The sequence below is a fragment of the Elgaria multicarinata genome, chromosome 2, assembly GCF_023053635.1.
Source record: "Elgaria multicarinata webbii isolate HBS135686 ecotype San Diego chromosome 2, rElgMul1.1.pri, whole genome shotgun sequence".
NCBI lineage: Eukaryota > Metazoa > Chordata > Lepidosauria > Squamata > Anguidae > Elgaria > Elgaria multicarinata.
In genome coordinates, this window is record NC_086172.1 from 112,485,902 (window position 1) to 112,500,738 (window position 14,837).

At 37.5% G+C, this 14,837-nt stretch overlaps 1 protein-coding gene and 1 long non-coding RNA gene across 4 annotated transcripts in view; both read left to right on the top strand.

Moving 5' to 3' along the window:
• Positions 1-9,068, top strand: part of CAT (catalase) — a 56,008-nt gene extending 46,940 nt beyond the window's left edge. For both annotated transcript variants that reach the window (XM_063117418.1, XM_063117417.1), the window contains exons 6-13: positions 424-549; positions 1,479-1,670; positions 1,864-2,016; positions 3,163-3,301; positions 4,120-4,250; positions 5,185-5,292; positions 6,306-6,392; positions 8,145-9,068. In XM_063117418.1, the coding sequence (XP_062973488.1) occupies positions 424-549; positions 1,479-1,670; positions 1,864-2,016; positions 3,163-3,301; positions 4,120-4,250; positions 5,185-5,292; positions 6,306-6,392; positions 8,145-8,210 (1,002 nt within the window). In that variant the 3' untranslated portion in view covers positions 8,211-9,068. The remainder of the gene's footprint in view (positions 1-423; positions 550-1,478; positions 1,671-1,863; positions 2,017-3,162; positions 3,302-4,119; positions 4,251-5,184; positions 5,293-6,305; positions 6,393-8,144) is intronic.
• Positions 9,069-12,651: 3,583 nt separating this feature from the next.
• On the top strand, positions 12,652-14,644 carry LOC134393729 (uncharacterized). Of its 2 annotated transcripts, none has more exons than XR_010025097.1 (2): positions 12,652-12,740; positions 14,453-14,644. It is a non-coding gene; the product is annotated as an uncharacterized LOC134393729 (long non-coding RNA). The 2 variants fall into 2 exon arrangements; XR_010025096.1 differs by lacking the exon at positions 12,652-12,740 and adding an exon at positions 13,970-14,118.
• Positions 14,645-14,837: the final 193 nt, after the last annotated feature.

Sequence of the window (14,837 nt, forward strand, 5' to 3'; positions counted from 1 at the left end):
AAAAAAATTTTTTTTTTCAGTCCCTGGTCTAGATCAGATATTTCATTTCTTTATGAGTCTGTATTTACGCAATTGGCTGTTGAATGAGAATACACCTGATCCCATTTAAACAATTGGTTGGAGGTCTTATGTTTCCTTTTCTCTATACTCTAAACAGTTAATGAGAATGTATTGAAAGGAAACAAGGCCTTCTTACCTAGTGCATAGCTATACAGCCCATTCAAATTAAGTATATGAAAATGAAATATTGCATTATTGGTACAGGATGAGGGCTTATGGAGGCATCATGCTCAGAAAAAAAATATGGTTGGAGCATACCTTTGTGCAGAAAAATACATAGTCTACCATATAAAAGTATCCAGCTTTATTTACTTGAGTTTTCATAAAGGACATTCTGAGTAGATTGTTTTCCTTTATGTTTAGGTATCATTTCTGTTCAGTGATCGTGGCATTCCGGATGGACACCGTTTTATGAATGGCTATGGATCACATACTTTTAAGCTTGTAAATGCTAGTGGAAAAGCAGTGTACTGCAAATTTCATGCAAAGGTAATCATTGCATTTTTTCCTACCTCTAAATCAGAATTACTGAGAGATTAAAACATTGCCTATTTATTTGTTTTGAAAATCTAGTCTTGTAAGGTTTTTCATATGCTGCTGTCTGACATGTTATCTGGAAGCTTTATTTGATAATCATTTGGAACTCATAAACTCCTGTCCAAAAGGTCTAAAGATGGGAATGGTCCAGACATCCTGATTTTGTCACTCCAATCCTTTTAGTGTCATAGAAAGTGTTCGGCGACACTGTGTATAGTTCCTGTGACTTCACTAATAATGTATTTCCCTAAACAATTTTAATAAAATTTTGTGGGGTTTTTGCCTTTGCAAGTTTTGTGCTTACTCACTGTATGCCACCCCAGCATTATATTTATCCAGTGCTAGGTTATTTAAATTTGAAAAGCAGAAAATCTGTACCCTGTTGAGTTATTGCACAATTTTTTTAAAAAAATGTTTTGCACCTAATTGCTGTACACAGCCACACCTGGAGTTCTTATCCATTCTTATTTTTTAAAAAAGGAAAGGTTTGTAAGCCACCGTGAGAGCCTTTTTTGGCTGAATGGCGGCATAAAAATACTTAAATAAAAATAAATAATAAAAATGTGTAACCTCTTGTATGGCTACCGCCCCTTCATTATATTGGGGTGGGATACTGCCGTTTGGATATTGGATTAGCGGTGGGTGGAATGTAGCGTTAAAGATAAAATGTGAGGTCTGCACATACCTACATCGTTGGATGTTTGCTTGTTTCTAATACAGCAGTCTTGCCTACAGCAGGTCTTTAGACTGAAGCCCACACACAGATTGCTACCATTGAGTCCAGACATGCATTGAGAATTTAACATTTATTCTTTTAGTAGTTGTTTGCATTCAATTACTAGAATTAAAAATTCTAAATAAGCCCATTTCATTATTTCCAGACTGATCAGGGGATAAAAAACCTTCCTGTTGAAGAAGCAGGAAGACTGGCTTCTGAAGATCCTGACTATGGTCTGCGTGACCTTTATAATGCTATTGCTAATGGAAACTATCCATCTTGGAGTTTCTATATTCAAGTTATGACATTTGAACAAGCCGAGAAATTTCCATTCAATCCTTTTGATGTAACTAAGGTAAGTATATTTAGTATACCTTTCTCTTGTATATCGCGTATAGCAAAGAAAAATTGTAGATATGTTTCATGAGCTGAAGGCATGTAGATTTGTTTCATACTTGATGTGTTCATAATTATTATATTGCATGTCTGTGTCCTGCAATTTGATCTGAAAGATGGCTGTAATAAAATGTCTGCCTTGTTTTTTTTAGGTTTGGTCTCACAAAGATTATCCTCTCATCCCTGTGGGAAAACTTATCTTAAACAGGAATCCTGTCAATTATTTTGCTGAGGTGGAACAAATTGCCTTTGACCCAAGCAACATGCCTCCAGGAATTGAACCTAGCCCTGATAAAATGTTACAGGTAACCAGTATGAGATCATTATATTTCTTTAATACAAATTGCCTTTTCTACTTACGATCTCTAGGCTTTAATATAATGGGAGATGGCAACACAGTGCATCAGGATTTTTCTTCATTGCAGATGGTTCATTTTGTATGTTGTTTTTTTCTTCTCCTCTCCTCTCTGTCCTTATCACACTGGTCACAGGACAATATAATGAGCTGAAAGATTGTAGATTGTAGATTTGTTATGTATTTTATGTATTAGATATCTAGTGATATGAAAAGATGCAATAATAGTGTAAGACAGGAAGGAGGAATTTCGAGGGTACATTTAGTAAGGGTTATTTATTTTTTACCAATAAAAAATGATCAAATGATCAGTATTATATATAGTGGTAAAAAGAAATGTTATTTTAATTCACTCCAAGTGTGATAAATTCCAGCTATGGGGAATCTTGATAGTTAAGCATTATGGGTTGAGGGTTGTTTGTTTGTTTGCTTGTTTTGAACACATGACACAAATGTGTTCCATCTATCAGCTCTTGTAATATTGCATTATTACTCATAGCGTTGACGTTTTCTTGGGCAAAACAGCAGTTTTTATGAATTACCTCTTCAAACTCCAGAAACATTTTTTTAAAATTTCTCAAAGCATTTTTGTCAAAGCATATTTAAGAAAACAAGACATGGAGAAATACATGATCATCTCATGGCAGCATGTGATTATACTGTGTGGAATTTGCTTTTGGCAACGATAGCAGCTTGTGTAGTAATAATCTGTTTAATCAAAATAAAAATGGCACTGCACAATAGCCTTTAGTAATCTCAGAGCTACAGTCTCAAAGCAGGTCATAAATTGTTCTATGATTCTATTTGAGTAAGAAGCAGCCCTAATCCCAGCTGAGAAGAGCAGTCAGTACACTTGACAATTATACTGGATTCCACAGTGTGAAACAATATTGGGGTTGGGTCTGCTCACATATTCTTAATTGTTCTCATGAGATCATAACTCTTCTACCTTCTTTAAGTGATAGGATCAGCAGCAGCGTAAAAAATGGCTGTTGCTAGTATTACAAATGTACAGGGCAGAAAGCAGAGAGCAATGAAACTCACTCAGAGAAAAGTTACTCATTTTCCTGCTTGCCTCTCTAATGTATGATTCTAGGGTCGTCTTTTCTCCTATCCGGATACTCACAGACATCGTCTTGGACCCAATTACCTTCAAATTCCTGTAAATTGTCCATACCGAACTCGAGTAGCCAACTACCAGAGAGATGGATTTATGTGCATATCTGACAACCAAGGTAATTGTGAGATCCATTTTGGAAGGAATTTTTTAAGGTATTTCACAATACCATCTGAAGATTTTTCTTCACTTGTAACATAGTTTGACTAGTTTAAATATTTGATCTGATAATTGCTTCAATGTTTTGTTCTCCCTTTAAAACAAAATGGTTCTTTTTTTTAGTCTTATTGAAGTGTAAAATTGTTTTATCAGAAATTATATTACCATGTTAATAAAGAAACAAAGCACTAATACATGGGTCCATGATTATATTCCATACAATCATTATAGCCTCAAATATTTATTGGGAGAACTGCAAAAACATCCCTAAAATACATTTAAATTCATGTCAGTGTGAGTATATTATGTCAAAGACCTTGTATAAAATAAGCTTTGATGCTTAATCAAGAGTTCATAATATGCAGATAGCTGATATTTCTTGAATATTTTACTAGGTCACACTCAGCGTTTTCAATATCATTATACTGTTTATCAGGAAGGATATGCTAAAGAGGGGAGTAATGTTTATTTATTTACTTATTGCATTTCTCTATTGCCCAATAGCCAAAGCTCTCTGGGCGGTTTACAAAATTAAGACAATTCAAAACAAAACAACAGTATAAAACCATAATATAAAATACAATGTAATGTTGGGAGAATTAATGAACCTTGCTTGATATTTCTTTGCTGAGTGATTATTCCAGTAAACCACTGGCATTTTTACACATACAGAGTCTATGAGGCCTGGTTGAGACATTTCACACACCTTCTTCTAAAATTATTTTCCCCTCCTGCCCCACTCGTAATATATAGTAGTAAAATATATATTTTTTGTAGGTGGTGCCCCAAACTATTACCCAAATAGTTTTACTGGCCCAGAAGATCAGCCCAATTTTAAGGAGGCTCGCTCTTTTGTTTCGGGCGACGTGCAACGCTACAACAGTGCAAATGAGGATAATGTGTCTCAAGTAAGCTGAGCAGAAATGCTGAATTACCTTCTTTGGAAATGGGGATACATGTATAAGCTGATTTTTCTTTAAAATTGGGAGAATTGACAATTAGCCTTATCTAAAGATATCTGCAAATGCCTGCTTTGAAAGCAGGTTTGATATCTATCTTGCAGTAAGTCAGCTGTGGCCTTCCTGACTCCTTTGTCTCCCAACTAGCTATACAGTTGCATGTTTTCTTCTGCTTGTGGGTCCATGGCAGCTCTTGTATGAGAGCAAGATAGCCAAGGAACCATATACTAGCTCCTAAGAGACACCTTGATAATTATAATAAAACAGGGACGAGCATTCTTTTTGGCCCCCTAGGGTTGCCCATATGTGTATTAAATCAGGTGCTTTAAACTAGATATTTTGCCTCTTTACCAGAAATAACTATGGGAGTCCCCAATTCACCCGTGCTGTTTTCTCTGCAAAACAGAATCAACTCTGAAGCTGCTGTTTGCCCAGAAGGTCCTTTTTGTAGCAAATAAGGTGATTGGGAGCAAATAATAGGTGATTGAGGGCAAACTACATTTCGTGGGGGGGAAAGGCACAAGGGGAAGGGGAAATCCAGATTAGGTCCTGGAGCTGTTTTTGCTAGAGAAGGGTGGCTAGTTGTAGGCATGCACTTCAAAGCTTGTGTAGTTCATTTTGTTGTTTTGTTGTTGTCGTTGTTGTTGGTTTTGGCCAGTGCTGCAAGGTAAGTAGAACCTCTGTAAGAGGACCTCTGTAGGGATAAGCGTAATGTTGATCTCTTTTTTTTCTCTGCGTTAATGGCTGGTGTTAAATTCACTAATGAGATTCTGTCTCCAGTATACAGTTTTTGTTCCTGTTTTCAAAATTTTCAAAATTGCTGAGTAGGACAAGATATATCCATAATGAGGAGAAATGATGTGCTTTCAACATATGTTTAAAGGTGCGAGACTTCTATACCAAAGTGCTGAATGAGGAAGAGCGTGAGAGGCTCTGTGAAAACATTGCTTGCCATCTTAAGGATGCTCAGCTTTTCATTCAGAAGAAAGCTGTAAGTGGTAAATTGCTACATTAGCTGAGATGTACATCACCCATGCTTTTTATGTAAAGACTAGTTCAGTGATAATTACAGATGTGCAAAATCATCTTAGGATGCATAAAACGTAACGAGAGAATGACAAAATGCAAGAGATAAAAAAGTAAAAGGTATTAAGTATGTAAAGTTTTGGGCTTCTTTTAAAAAAAACTTATTTGGAAAGTTTCAATTGCAGCAGAATAGCTACCATCCATTGAAAGGATATATATATATATATATATATTGCAAGGATTACTTTTGTTTCTTCCTTTTTCTGATAGAAACATGGCACTGGCTAGCGTTTTCATCTGTGACAGCACAGATCTGTTAATTATAGCAGCTTGATCACTGTTTTTTTTAAATTTATTTTCAACTTAGTAGCTTCAATATACTTGATTTGAGACTAAACTCTTACTTGGGAGGAAGGGCCATTCAACACAATAGGACTTACGAAATGAGTAAGCATTCCTTAGGATTGCTCTGTTAAAGTATTATCAAAAAACGTGTATTAATCCCCCCTCCTGCCGCTAAACACATAAGAAGTCAGCTTGTTGTCTAGTTGAACTCCAGTGTAATTTAAATGTACTCCGGTAACTATGGTTGCTTCAAATATGAGGCAAGCTGAGGTTAACTAAATTTCTTATAACACAGTGTTCTTGTTTTAAAGTAAGATCTTAAAAAAAAGTTTAGGACTTTGTGCCATAATACAGCCTAGAAAGCCGTTAGAGTCACTTTTTTTGCATGCAAAAATAATTTCCAGCTTGGCGCACTCTCACAGAAAGCTGTTAGCCTGAATGGGGTAAACTGGAAACCAATATTGATTCACATCTAGTTGGTAGTTGATGGAAGTGGATGGATTGAATTTGCTGAAGTTTCAGTCCTCCAAGTCAATAGCAAATGGCATGTTTTGCAAATGATTCAGATTTGGTTACAGGAGCTAGGAATGAAGAAGAAATAATCATCTACTTTAACTTCCTTTCCCAACCTAGGTGAAAAACTTCACTGATGTTCATCCAGATTATGGTGCACGCATTCAAGCCCACTTGGACAGACACAATGCTAAAGGTGGCAAAAAGGTAAGAGAGCAGTTTCAATTCAAATTATTGTGGAGAAGGCAAGAATGAAATGAAATGAAGAATAAAAGTCAAGTGACTAACTATCCAGAGAGATTCAGCTAAGGGGAAGTATAGAAAAGTAGTAAATAATAGTAGTAATGTTTATTAAAGTGATTAATATATACATTGCTGTAGACTGGGAGAGAATAATGGGAAGTAAGGATATTAGATGGTATAAGGGTTGAAGAGACGGCGAACTTAAAAAGGCAACTCCCCCCCTCCTCTGCTGTCCAATTCAGGGGTCCCAATTTAAGTGAGAAAAGTGCTTTTTGAGCTTACCTAGCTCTAAAGGTTCAGACCTTTGCAAGCAGAGGCTGGCCTGGTTCACACAGAATGGTAGTTGTCGTGTCCTAATTTACTCAGGAGAGATGTTGCAATATGCTGGGCCTTGCCATGGCTTGTTGCGTCATGCAAAACCAGGGCAGGATCTACACTATTCATTACACCGTTGTTTAAGTACATTGTTGTGTCCTCCCTTGCTACGTTACAAAATGCAACTTGAGCCCAGTCAATCGAAATACCTTTTCTTCTATCGTTTTACCCGGGCACACTCTTCTTTAGAACGTTCTTCATTATGCTCATACCGGCTCTGAAGTAAACCTCCTTCTTCCGGTGACTCTGAGCTAGACCTGCCGGGATAAGCCGGCAGGGAGGCGGGGCGACGCGTAGGGACGAGGGAAACCCTGCAGCGTCTTAAAGGGGCCACGTGCGCCCCGAAAGATAAGCAGTTTTTTTTAAAAAAATTAAGCCTCTGTCCCCTCTTTCACCGCCCTCCCTCCCCCTCCCCCTCGTCACATTGTGCCAGCTCTCCCTCCCCTAGAAAAGCCCTCACTTGTCCTAATCAGGAAGCAAAGACCATGGTCACAAGACATGACTTTGAAAGACGGCATTGAATACAACGAAAGGTTGGGGCACATTGTTAGTTAAAACGATTTTAACAGAAAGTGGAACGGTTTTAAAAGTCAGAAGAAACGTAACAACAACAGCATCACGTGACTGCTGACGTCATCTCTGCCAACTTGTTACGTTTCATCTAGACAAGTGTAGACGGGCCCCAGGTGGCAGAGGTTGTTTGAGGTTTAGACAACAAATGGTTATTTGAGGGTTTAATCCTCAAACAACCTCTGCGGCCTGGGTATGCATAATATAACAAGCCATGGCAAGGCAGATGCCCGTCACACAACAGCTCCTGTGGGTAAAATTAACCACGATGTGCTGGCAAGAAGGATGGAATGGAAGTGGTTTGTCTGAATTTTCAAATCAAACACTTGTAAAAACAATTTTCTGAGTGACTTGAGCACTCAAGCAGCATAATTGATTTCAGGGCTAATTAAACAACTGTTCGCTCAATCCTAGATTAATTTTTATTCTGTGCTACTTCACAATCTCATAGCATCTAGAACTGTACAGTGTAGGAGAAGATTCCACTTTGGATGGATTGTTCTCTTTCAGGGAAAACTGTACAGAGTTAAAGCAGTAAAAACATGTCCCTATCAGAAGAATACAAACATCAAACTAAATTCCATCTTAAAAGGTATTAGGATGAATAGTTGTTACATTAGAAAATTCTTTGTTTCTAAATATTGCAAAAATGTATTTGATTAAAAGTGCTTTCTGAAAATTCCTTGCTGAATAAATACAATGATATGAATTTAAGTCTCCCTCTTAAAGAACGTACTATTTCTATTATTAATTATTCTGTCTTGTTTCTAGGATTGTGTTCATACCTATACACAAACATCAAGCCATGCTCCTGGAAATGAAAAATCTCATTTGTAAAGGCCTGATCTTTGAATTCTGGTCCCCCTGGGATTAGCTTTATCGCACAGAATTTACATCCGTCCAACTGGAAAATGAATTATAAAAGGCCATAACAAATGTGGAAAATTTTCATGTTTTATAAAATAGGCTGACAACTATAATTCAAAAACATTCAGGTTTGCATTTGTGATTAAAAATTAATTGAATGATAACCACATGATTTGTAATGTTACCTGTTTAGTCTTTTTAAAGCTGGATCTATATTGGCAATAACTTTTAAGGAGCATTTCTCAAATATATGGCTTTTCTTTATTTTGCAAATTAATCAAGACATTGCTTTGGTTTTTTAGTTTTCTAACTCAGAGGTGGGCAACTTGTGGCTCTCCAGATGTCCTACAACTTCCATCAGCCCTAGCCAATGAGGAATAATAATAATTGTAGACAAAAATATCTGGAAGGCCACAACTTGTCCACTCCTGTTATAATTGATCTTGCATCCTAGCAGTTAGGTAATGTTGCAAATATCTAGCTTTTACTGACAATGCTGAGATTAGTATTTCAAGAAGAATATTAACCCCTAATTCTGAATTTATTAGCATTAAAACCAGAAACTTATCAGAAATACATCAATATGCAATTGCTTTTTTGATTAAAAGCCATATTAACAAATTTTATTCACAATGCATTTGAAAGTTATTCATACAATTCCTCTTGGAGGGGAAATTATATGTAAGTACAAGTTTCAGCTTGTACTGGTGCTAAAATGTAACTATTGAAGCAGGATGGATTACAGCTGTGTATTTAAAAGAGTGGATTAAAAATTTTTTTACATCATATTGACAATATTTACTCCAAAATAAAATGATTAGAATAAAACGTGTTTCATGTTTATGTCTTAACTGTATTTTAAATTAACAAAGACTTTTCAGTTTAACATGTTGTGTGATGGGGTTTTTTTTGTGTTCACTCAAGCACAAAAGTTCTGGGAAATTACAGCTATTCAAGGCCACACCTTTAACAGACATATTAAGGCAGTATTGGTATCCTATGCTGTACTGAGTTTTAGCTCCACCATTACCTTGGCACTGGATGGTTGCCTGGCACAGTGGCTACCTTCATCCCAGAATGGAGTACGTGCAACTGAAGCTTTCATGCCACAGGTTACAACATTACACATTATAGGAACCCAATGTGGAAATCAATACCATCCGTGTAGAAATGGTGGGCTCAACCATGGTAATCTTAATATACAACTCCACACAGTTATAATTAATTTTATATGAAGATTTTAATCTGCTGAGCTTTTGCTTCTAAGCCAAAAGCATGGCCTTGTAGTCTTTTTATGCCTTCTGTGTTCAGTTAGGTTCAATTGTATCTGCTTTTATTGACAGTATGGCATCTAGCCTAGATTTTTTTCTTATCTCCCCCCCCCCCCCAACCATCTACAGACATACAGCACAGCAGCAAGGTCAATAAACGCTTCTGTGATGAAAATATACAATGATTAATCTCACATTTGTCCTAGTGAGGCTGATGGTGGTACATAAGTGCAGTGGCTTTTGAAAGTCATAAAATCTTGCATTAAAAATCAAAACATTGTTAAATTAGAATGAATGAACAAGAAAGGTGAGCAGAAGAGGTAGAAAAGAAATGCAATCTTATTAAGAACTCAAGCAGAGGGTCAGAGACATATTATGTTAAAATGAACAAGAACAATTTTAAAAGAGCTGACAAAACTCCAAAATAGATGTGTTTGGAGTAGAAGACGGGAGGATAGCACATTGCAGTGTGCGGGAGGTGGGTAGGGTGTAGTGTGTGGGAGGGTGTAGGGCGCAAGAGAATAGGCATGCTCATTTAAATTGCAAGAGGTGAAGGTATGAGCTTGGGAGATGATTTGAGATTGAAGGTCGTTCCCTTCTAGCTATGCATAATACCAGAGGCTTTTAAAAGCAATTGAAAATCCTTAAAAACAACAATTAAAAAAAAATTAAATTTTTAACATTATATAACAAACATCAATTTAAACTACCACATAAACACAATATAATGGTAACAATACATAACATTGGTAATAAAGTAATAATAATAAGTGCACCCCACCCCAGGGACCATTATTCTACTTTCCAAAATTGTAATGACTCTTGTGAAGGTTTACACCCTTTCCCTTTTATTAATACAAACTCTACAAATAATCTCCATATCTCTTCAAAATAATTTTGATTCAATAATCCTCTTTTAACTTTAATACAACACGTTAGCTTATCGTTAATAGCAATATCCCAAACTTCCTTATACCATTTTTCTATTTGATAATCACCTTGCTTCTTCCATTTCTGAGATATCATTAGTCTTGCTGCTGTCAGTAAATTTGTTATTAAATCTTTAATAGCTTGCGTGCAGTTAACCTCATAAATTGACAGTAATGCAATACATGGACATACCTCTAAGTTCATCCCAATTATTTCATTTATATCCCTAAACATCATTTGCCAAAATTTCTATATATATTCACAATTCCACCACATATGAATGTAGGTGCCAGTTTCCTGGCATTCCCTCCAGCATAACACGGAATATTTCTTATCTGATGTAATCTTGCTGGTGTTAAATACCACCTCCAAACCAATTTATAATATTTTTTCTTCTTACAGACATAGCTTTCAAAACAACCATTTTAAAGTAGAAGTCACTAGGTAGAAACGGGCATGGTGGGGAGGAGGGAGTTGGTGAGAGAAATGTCGTGTTCACTAAGGATGGCTGTTTGAAGGGAAAGAATTGTAATACTGCAGAACAGAGGCACTTCACCCATGCTAAGCCATCCTTGGAATAAGCTTAGGTGGGTGGGTTGTTCATTAAACAAGTATGCCCAACATATGATTGGGCTTACTGTAGGGACAGCATGCTAAATTCCCTCACGTTCTATTGCTCTGCCATGATTTTTGCCTGATTTCCTCGTTCTGTCAATGCCCTGGTCTGTCATGTTGGAAATCAGAAGTGCCAAATGGACCTTGGTGGAGGGGCAGGCACCATCGAGGGAGACTGGAGGTGGCACTGGCAAGATTACAACGAGGGATACAGGCTTTTTTACTGCTTTTGCAAAGTGGCTCTGTAAAATTGCTTACCATCCCATGCTTCAAGAGAGATCTAACTTCCATGTCTATTTTTCTTTTATAGATTCACTCCTTTTAAAATATAAAGCAAATAAACAACCCCAAATGTAGCTTGTATGCTGAATTGACACCCCACGCCCCTCAACACAGACACCCATATGCAAAGGCCCCTTTACCAGACAGAAGCAAGCTTCAGTCTCTTGAGTTGTCCATGGACAGAGACATAGCTTCAGAGGCCTCTTTTTGAACCTCATCCTGCATAACCCCAGCCTTCAAGATGTGTACCTCCGGATAGGATGCTTCATGATGTGCCCCCTACTCTTCAAAGTGCCTGCCTATTGATAGTTATAATGTTAGGACAACTCCTGTTCAAGCCAATGTTCATGACCTGTTTTGTGCCTCTGTTCCACCACAAAACCACCTCTGCATATCTTCAGCTCTCTTGTACAATGGGATAGGCACAATGGTTGACTAGATAGGTATTTGGGCTGATCCATCATGGCTTTTCTTATGTTAAAATATGGAATTCATTACCACAAGAAGTAGTGATGCCCACCAATTTGAAAGGTCTTTAAAAGGGGGTTAAACAATTTCATGGAAGATAAAGATATCAATGACTGTTACCTCCAGTATCAGAGGCAGTATACCTATGTACACCAATTGTTGGAAAACACAAGCAGAGGGGTTCTTATGCCCTATTTGTGGGTTTCCCTTGGGGGCATCTGTTTGGCCACTATGGGAACGAAATGCTATATTAGATGGACCTTTGGTCTAATCCAGCATGGTTCTTATGTTCACATAATTACCCTTTTCCTTTCATAGATCTCAAAAGTCATTTTCTTTTTTATTTTACATACATGCTTTTATAGGCACATCATACATATAGTTATTGTGGTGGCTCCAAAACCCACCAATCATCACTCAAATACAACGAAAACAGCAATCATTACTCGGATCCAAAAGGCACCAATCATAAGTCTTAGGTTAATGTCCAATCACAGCACTCACACAAACTCAAAACATCGAATCAGGCGTAAGCTGATGCAATGGGTTGTTTGTGTCCATTTGTGGGGCGTAAACACCTTATACAAATTCTTATCTATAGAATACATATGGTTCTGGCAGGGTGGGGTACAAGGCAGAAGCTAGCAAAACATCTATTTTGCAAAGTCATGGTGTTTTGATAGTGTAGGGTACAGTTTTATTTATTTATTTATTCATTACATTTCTATACCGCCCAATAGCCGGAGCTCTCTGGGCAGTTCACAAAATACTAATCACAAAATAGTATTGCTCTCTGTCTTGGCCTTAAAAGTCAAGCTCATATTCTAAGTTCTTCTACTGCTGTTCACAACCAGGGATTTTAACTGTATCACAAGTATTGCTTCTGGTTTCAGAGAATATGAAACATAATTTTGGATTCTCATGGCTTCAACAGGTGATTTGTCATTAAACATAGGCACTTGAGCATGTAGAGGGATCAAAACCCACCCCACAGAAAAGGACCACTCACACCCTCAGAATGACTGCTCTATGGAAAAATACACTTCCTCTGGGAAATGCCCAAATGGGGCAGATAGTCCAGGGAGAGGGGACCCTAGAAGGCCCCAGAGAATTCTGGGGGCCCAGGCAGGGTGCCCGGCCAACGGGTCTGAGGGATCATGGTGAGCCACTGAGAGGCAGGGCAATGGTCACATTTTGTTTGACAAAAGGGATACGCTTTATTCTTCTCTCTTCTCCTCTCTGCAGTCTTCCATGCCACCTAAAGATCTGCCCTGGGAAGTCTTCCAGCCTTCTAGAACAGATTTTTAGAGTATGTGGGAGGCTGAAGGAGGGAGCCAGGGAGGAAAATCACTCCCTCTGAATTCTGCTTCCATCAGCAGAATTGCAATATCCAGTCTTCCTCTGGATTTTAAACACAAACACGGTTTAATTAATAACATGAGAGAGCTATGTTTGAAAGATACCAGGTTAAAGGTTTTACTGATAGACAGTTCTGGACTCTGTTTAGTAATTGTTGAAACAATAGTTTAATGGATCATTGCACAATGATTGCACAATTTAAAGTCCTTTAAATTTCAGATCTAGACTAGAGATGTAAAATTTCCAGAAATTTTGAAGGCATGGGGGGGAAATCCAGTTTTTTTCCTGGAAAAAACTAACTTTGGGGGGGGGGAATTGAAAAAATGCAATATTAACACTTTTTACAGATTGAAAGTCACTTTGTTACTTTAGAAACATATAATGTAATTATGTCCATGTTTGTTTGGCATAAAATTATTGCATTTGGTATATTAAAAGTACAGTGTCAAACAATTTTTACAGATTGAAATTATGCAAAAGCCCTTTGTAGTTATCACCATTTTAGCAAGGTTATGCATTCAAATGAGGGAGTAGCCTTGTTGCAAAGAATGTAGTTGCCACAGGGGGAGATGAGGGGGAACTTCAACTATGGCTGCTCTCAGGCAAGAATTTATTGTGGAATCTGTGCTCTTGCGCACTTGAAAAAGTCCAACAATTTTTAAAAAATAAATAAATTTTGAGGTACTGAAAAATTAAGATATCGCCTGAGTGATGGTCCTTCAGTCATGACGTTCTGGCATCAGTGGAGGGGCAGTCAGTGGCAAGTGAGGCTGAAGGCGGCACTGGTGAGATTACAAAGAGTGGCACAGGCTTTTTTGCCGCTCTTGCCAAGTGGCTCTGTAGCTACAGTGCTGGGTTTGGAAGTCATGACAAACCACCCTCAGAACAAGCTATACTCAAGCAGCCAAGTAACACCGAGGTTGCTTCTGCATCAGTGGGCAGCCCATCCTGAGGTAATATGGAGGCTAGAAGTTACGGGGTCATGGAATAGGGGTGTCACAGTAGTTAGGTTCAGGTCAATTCATCCTGAATCCTGTTTTAAAGGATTTTGGGATGAACTAAGAGTCAACACATGCTGCAGAAGATTTGTGATTTGATCACATGTAAAAAAGAAGAAAAGAGCAACTGCAGGGAGCTCCAGTTTTGATTAAGCTGCAGCATTTGGAGCGGAGATGTTTAATCATTTTTCCTGTCTTCTGGTTCTAAATTCTGGCTGCCTTTTAATAAACTTTCGTATTCTGTTAAAAATTCAGTTTAAAATTGCTTTCTCATATCTCTCTTTCTAAGATAACTGGTTCCATCTGCTGGTGACAGAAAAGAAGTACATGGAAAAAAATGTGCAGCCAACGAAGTATAAGAAATTTGCAGACTGGATTGTGAACGCAACCACATTTTTGTGCAAAGGCACATAAATCTCTTTGATGAGCTGTTCAGGATTTGAAGCTGAGAATATTGGAAATAAAAATATTTGGGAGATGGGTTAATTTTGAAATCGAAATGGTTGCGTGTGAATTAGAAATGTGTATGATGGCATATATTTTATTATTTTGTGCATATGTGTCCACAAATTATGTTCCCATTTCTTCCTCAACCTATGGGTATTTTCCTGAAAGAAATCGCAACATGGGTTACAGAAAAAATTAACAATTTCAAAACTACTTTCAAACTGTGA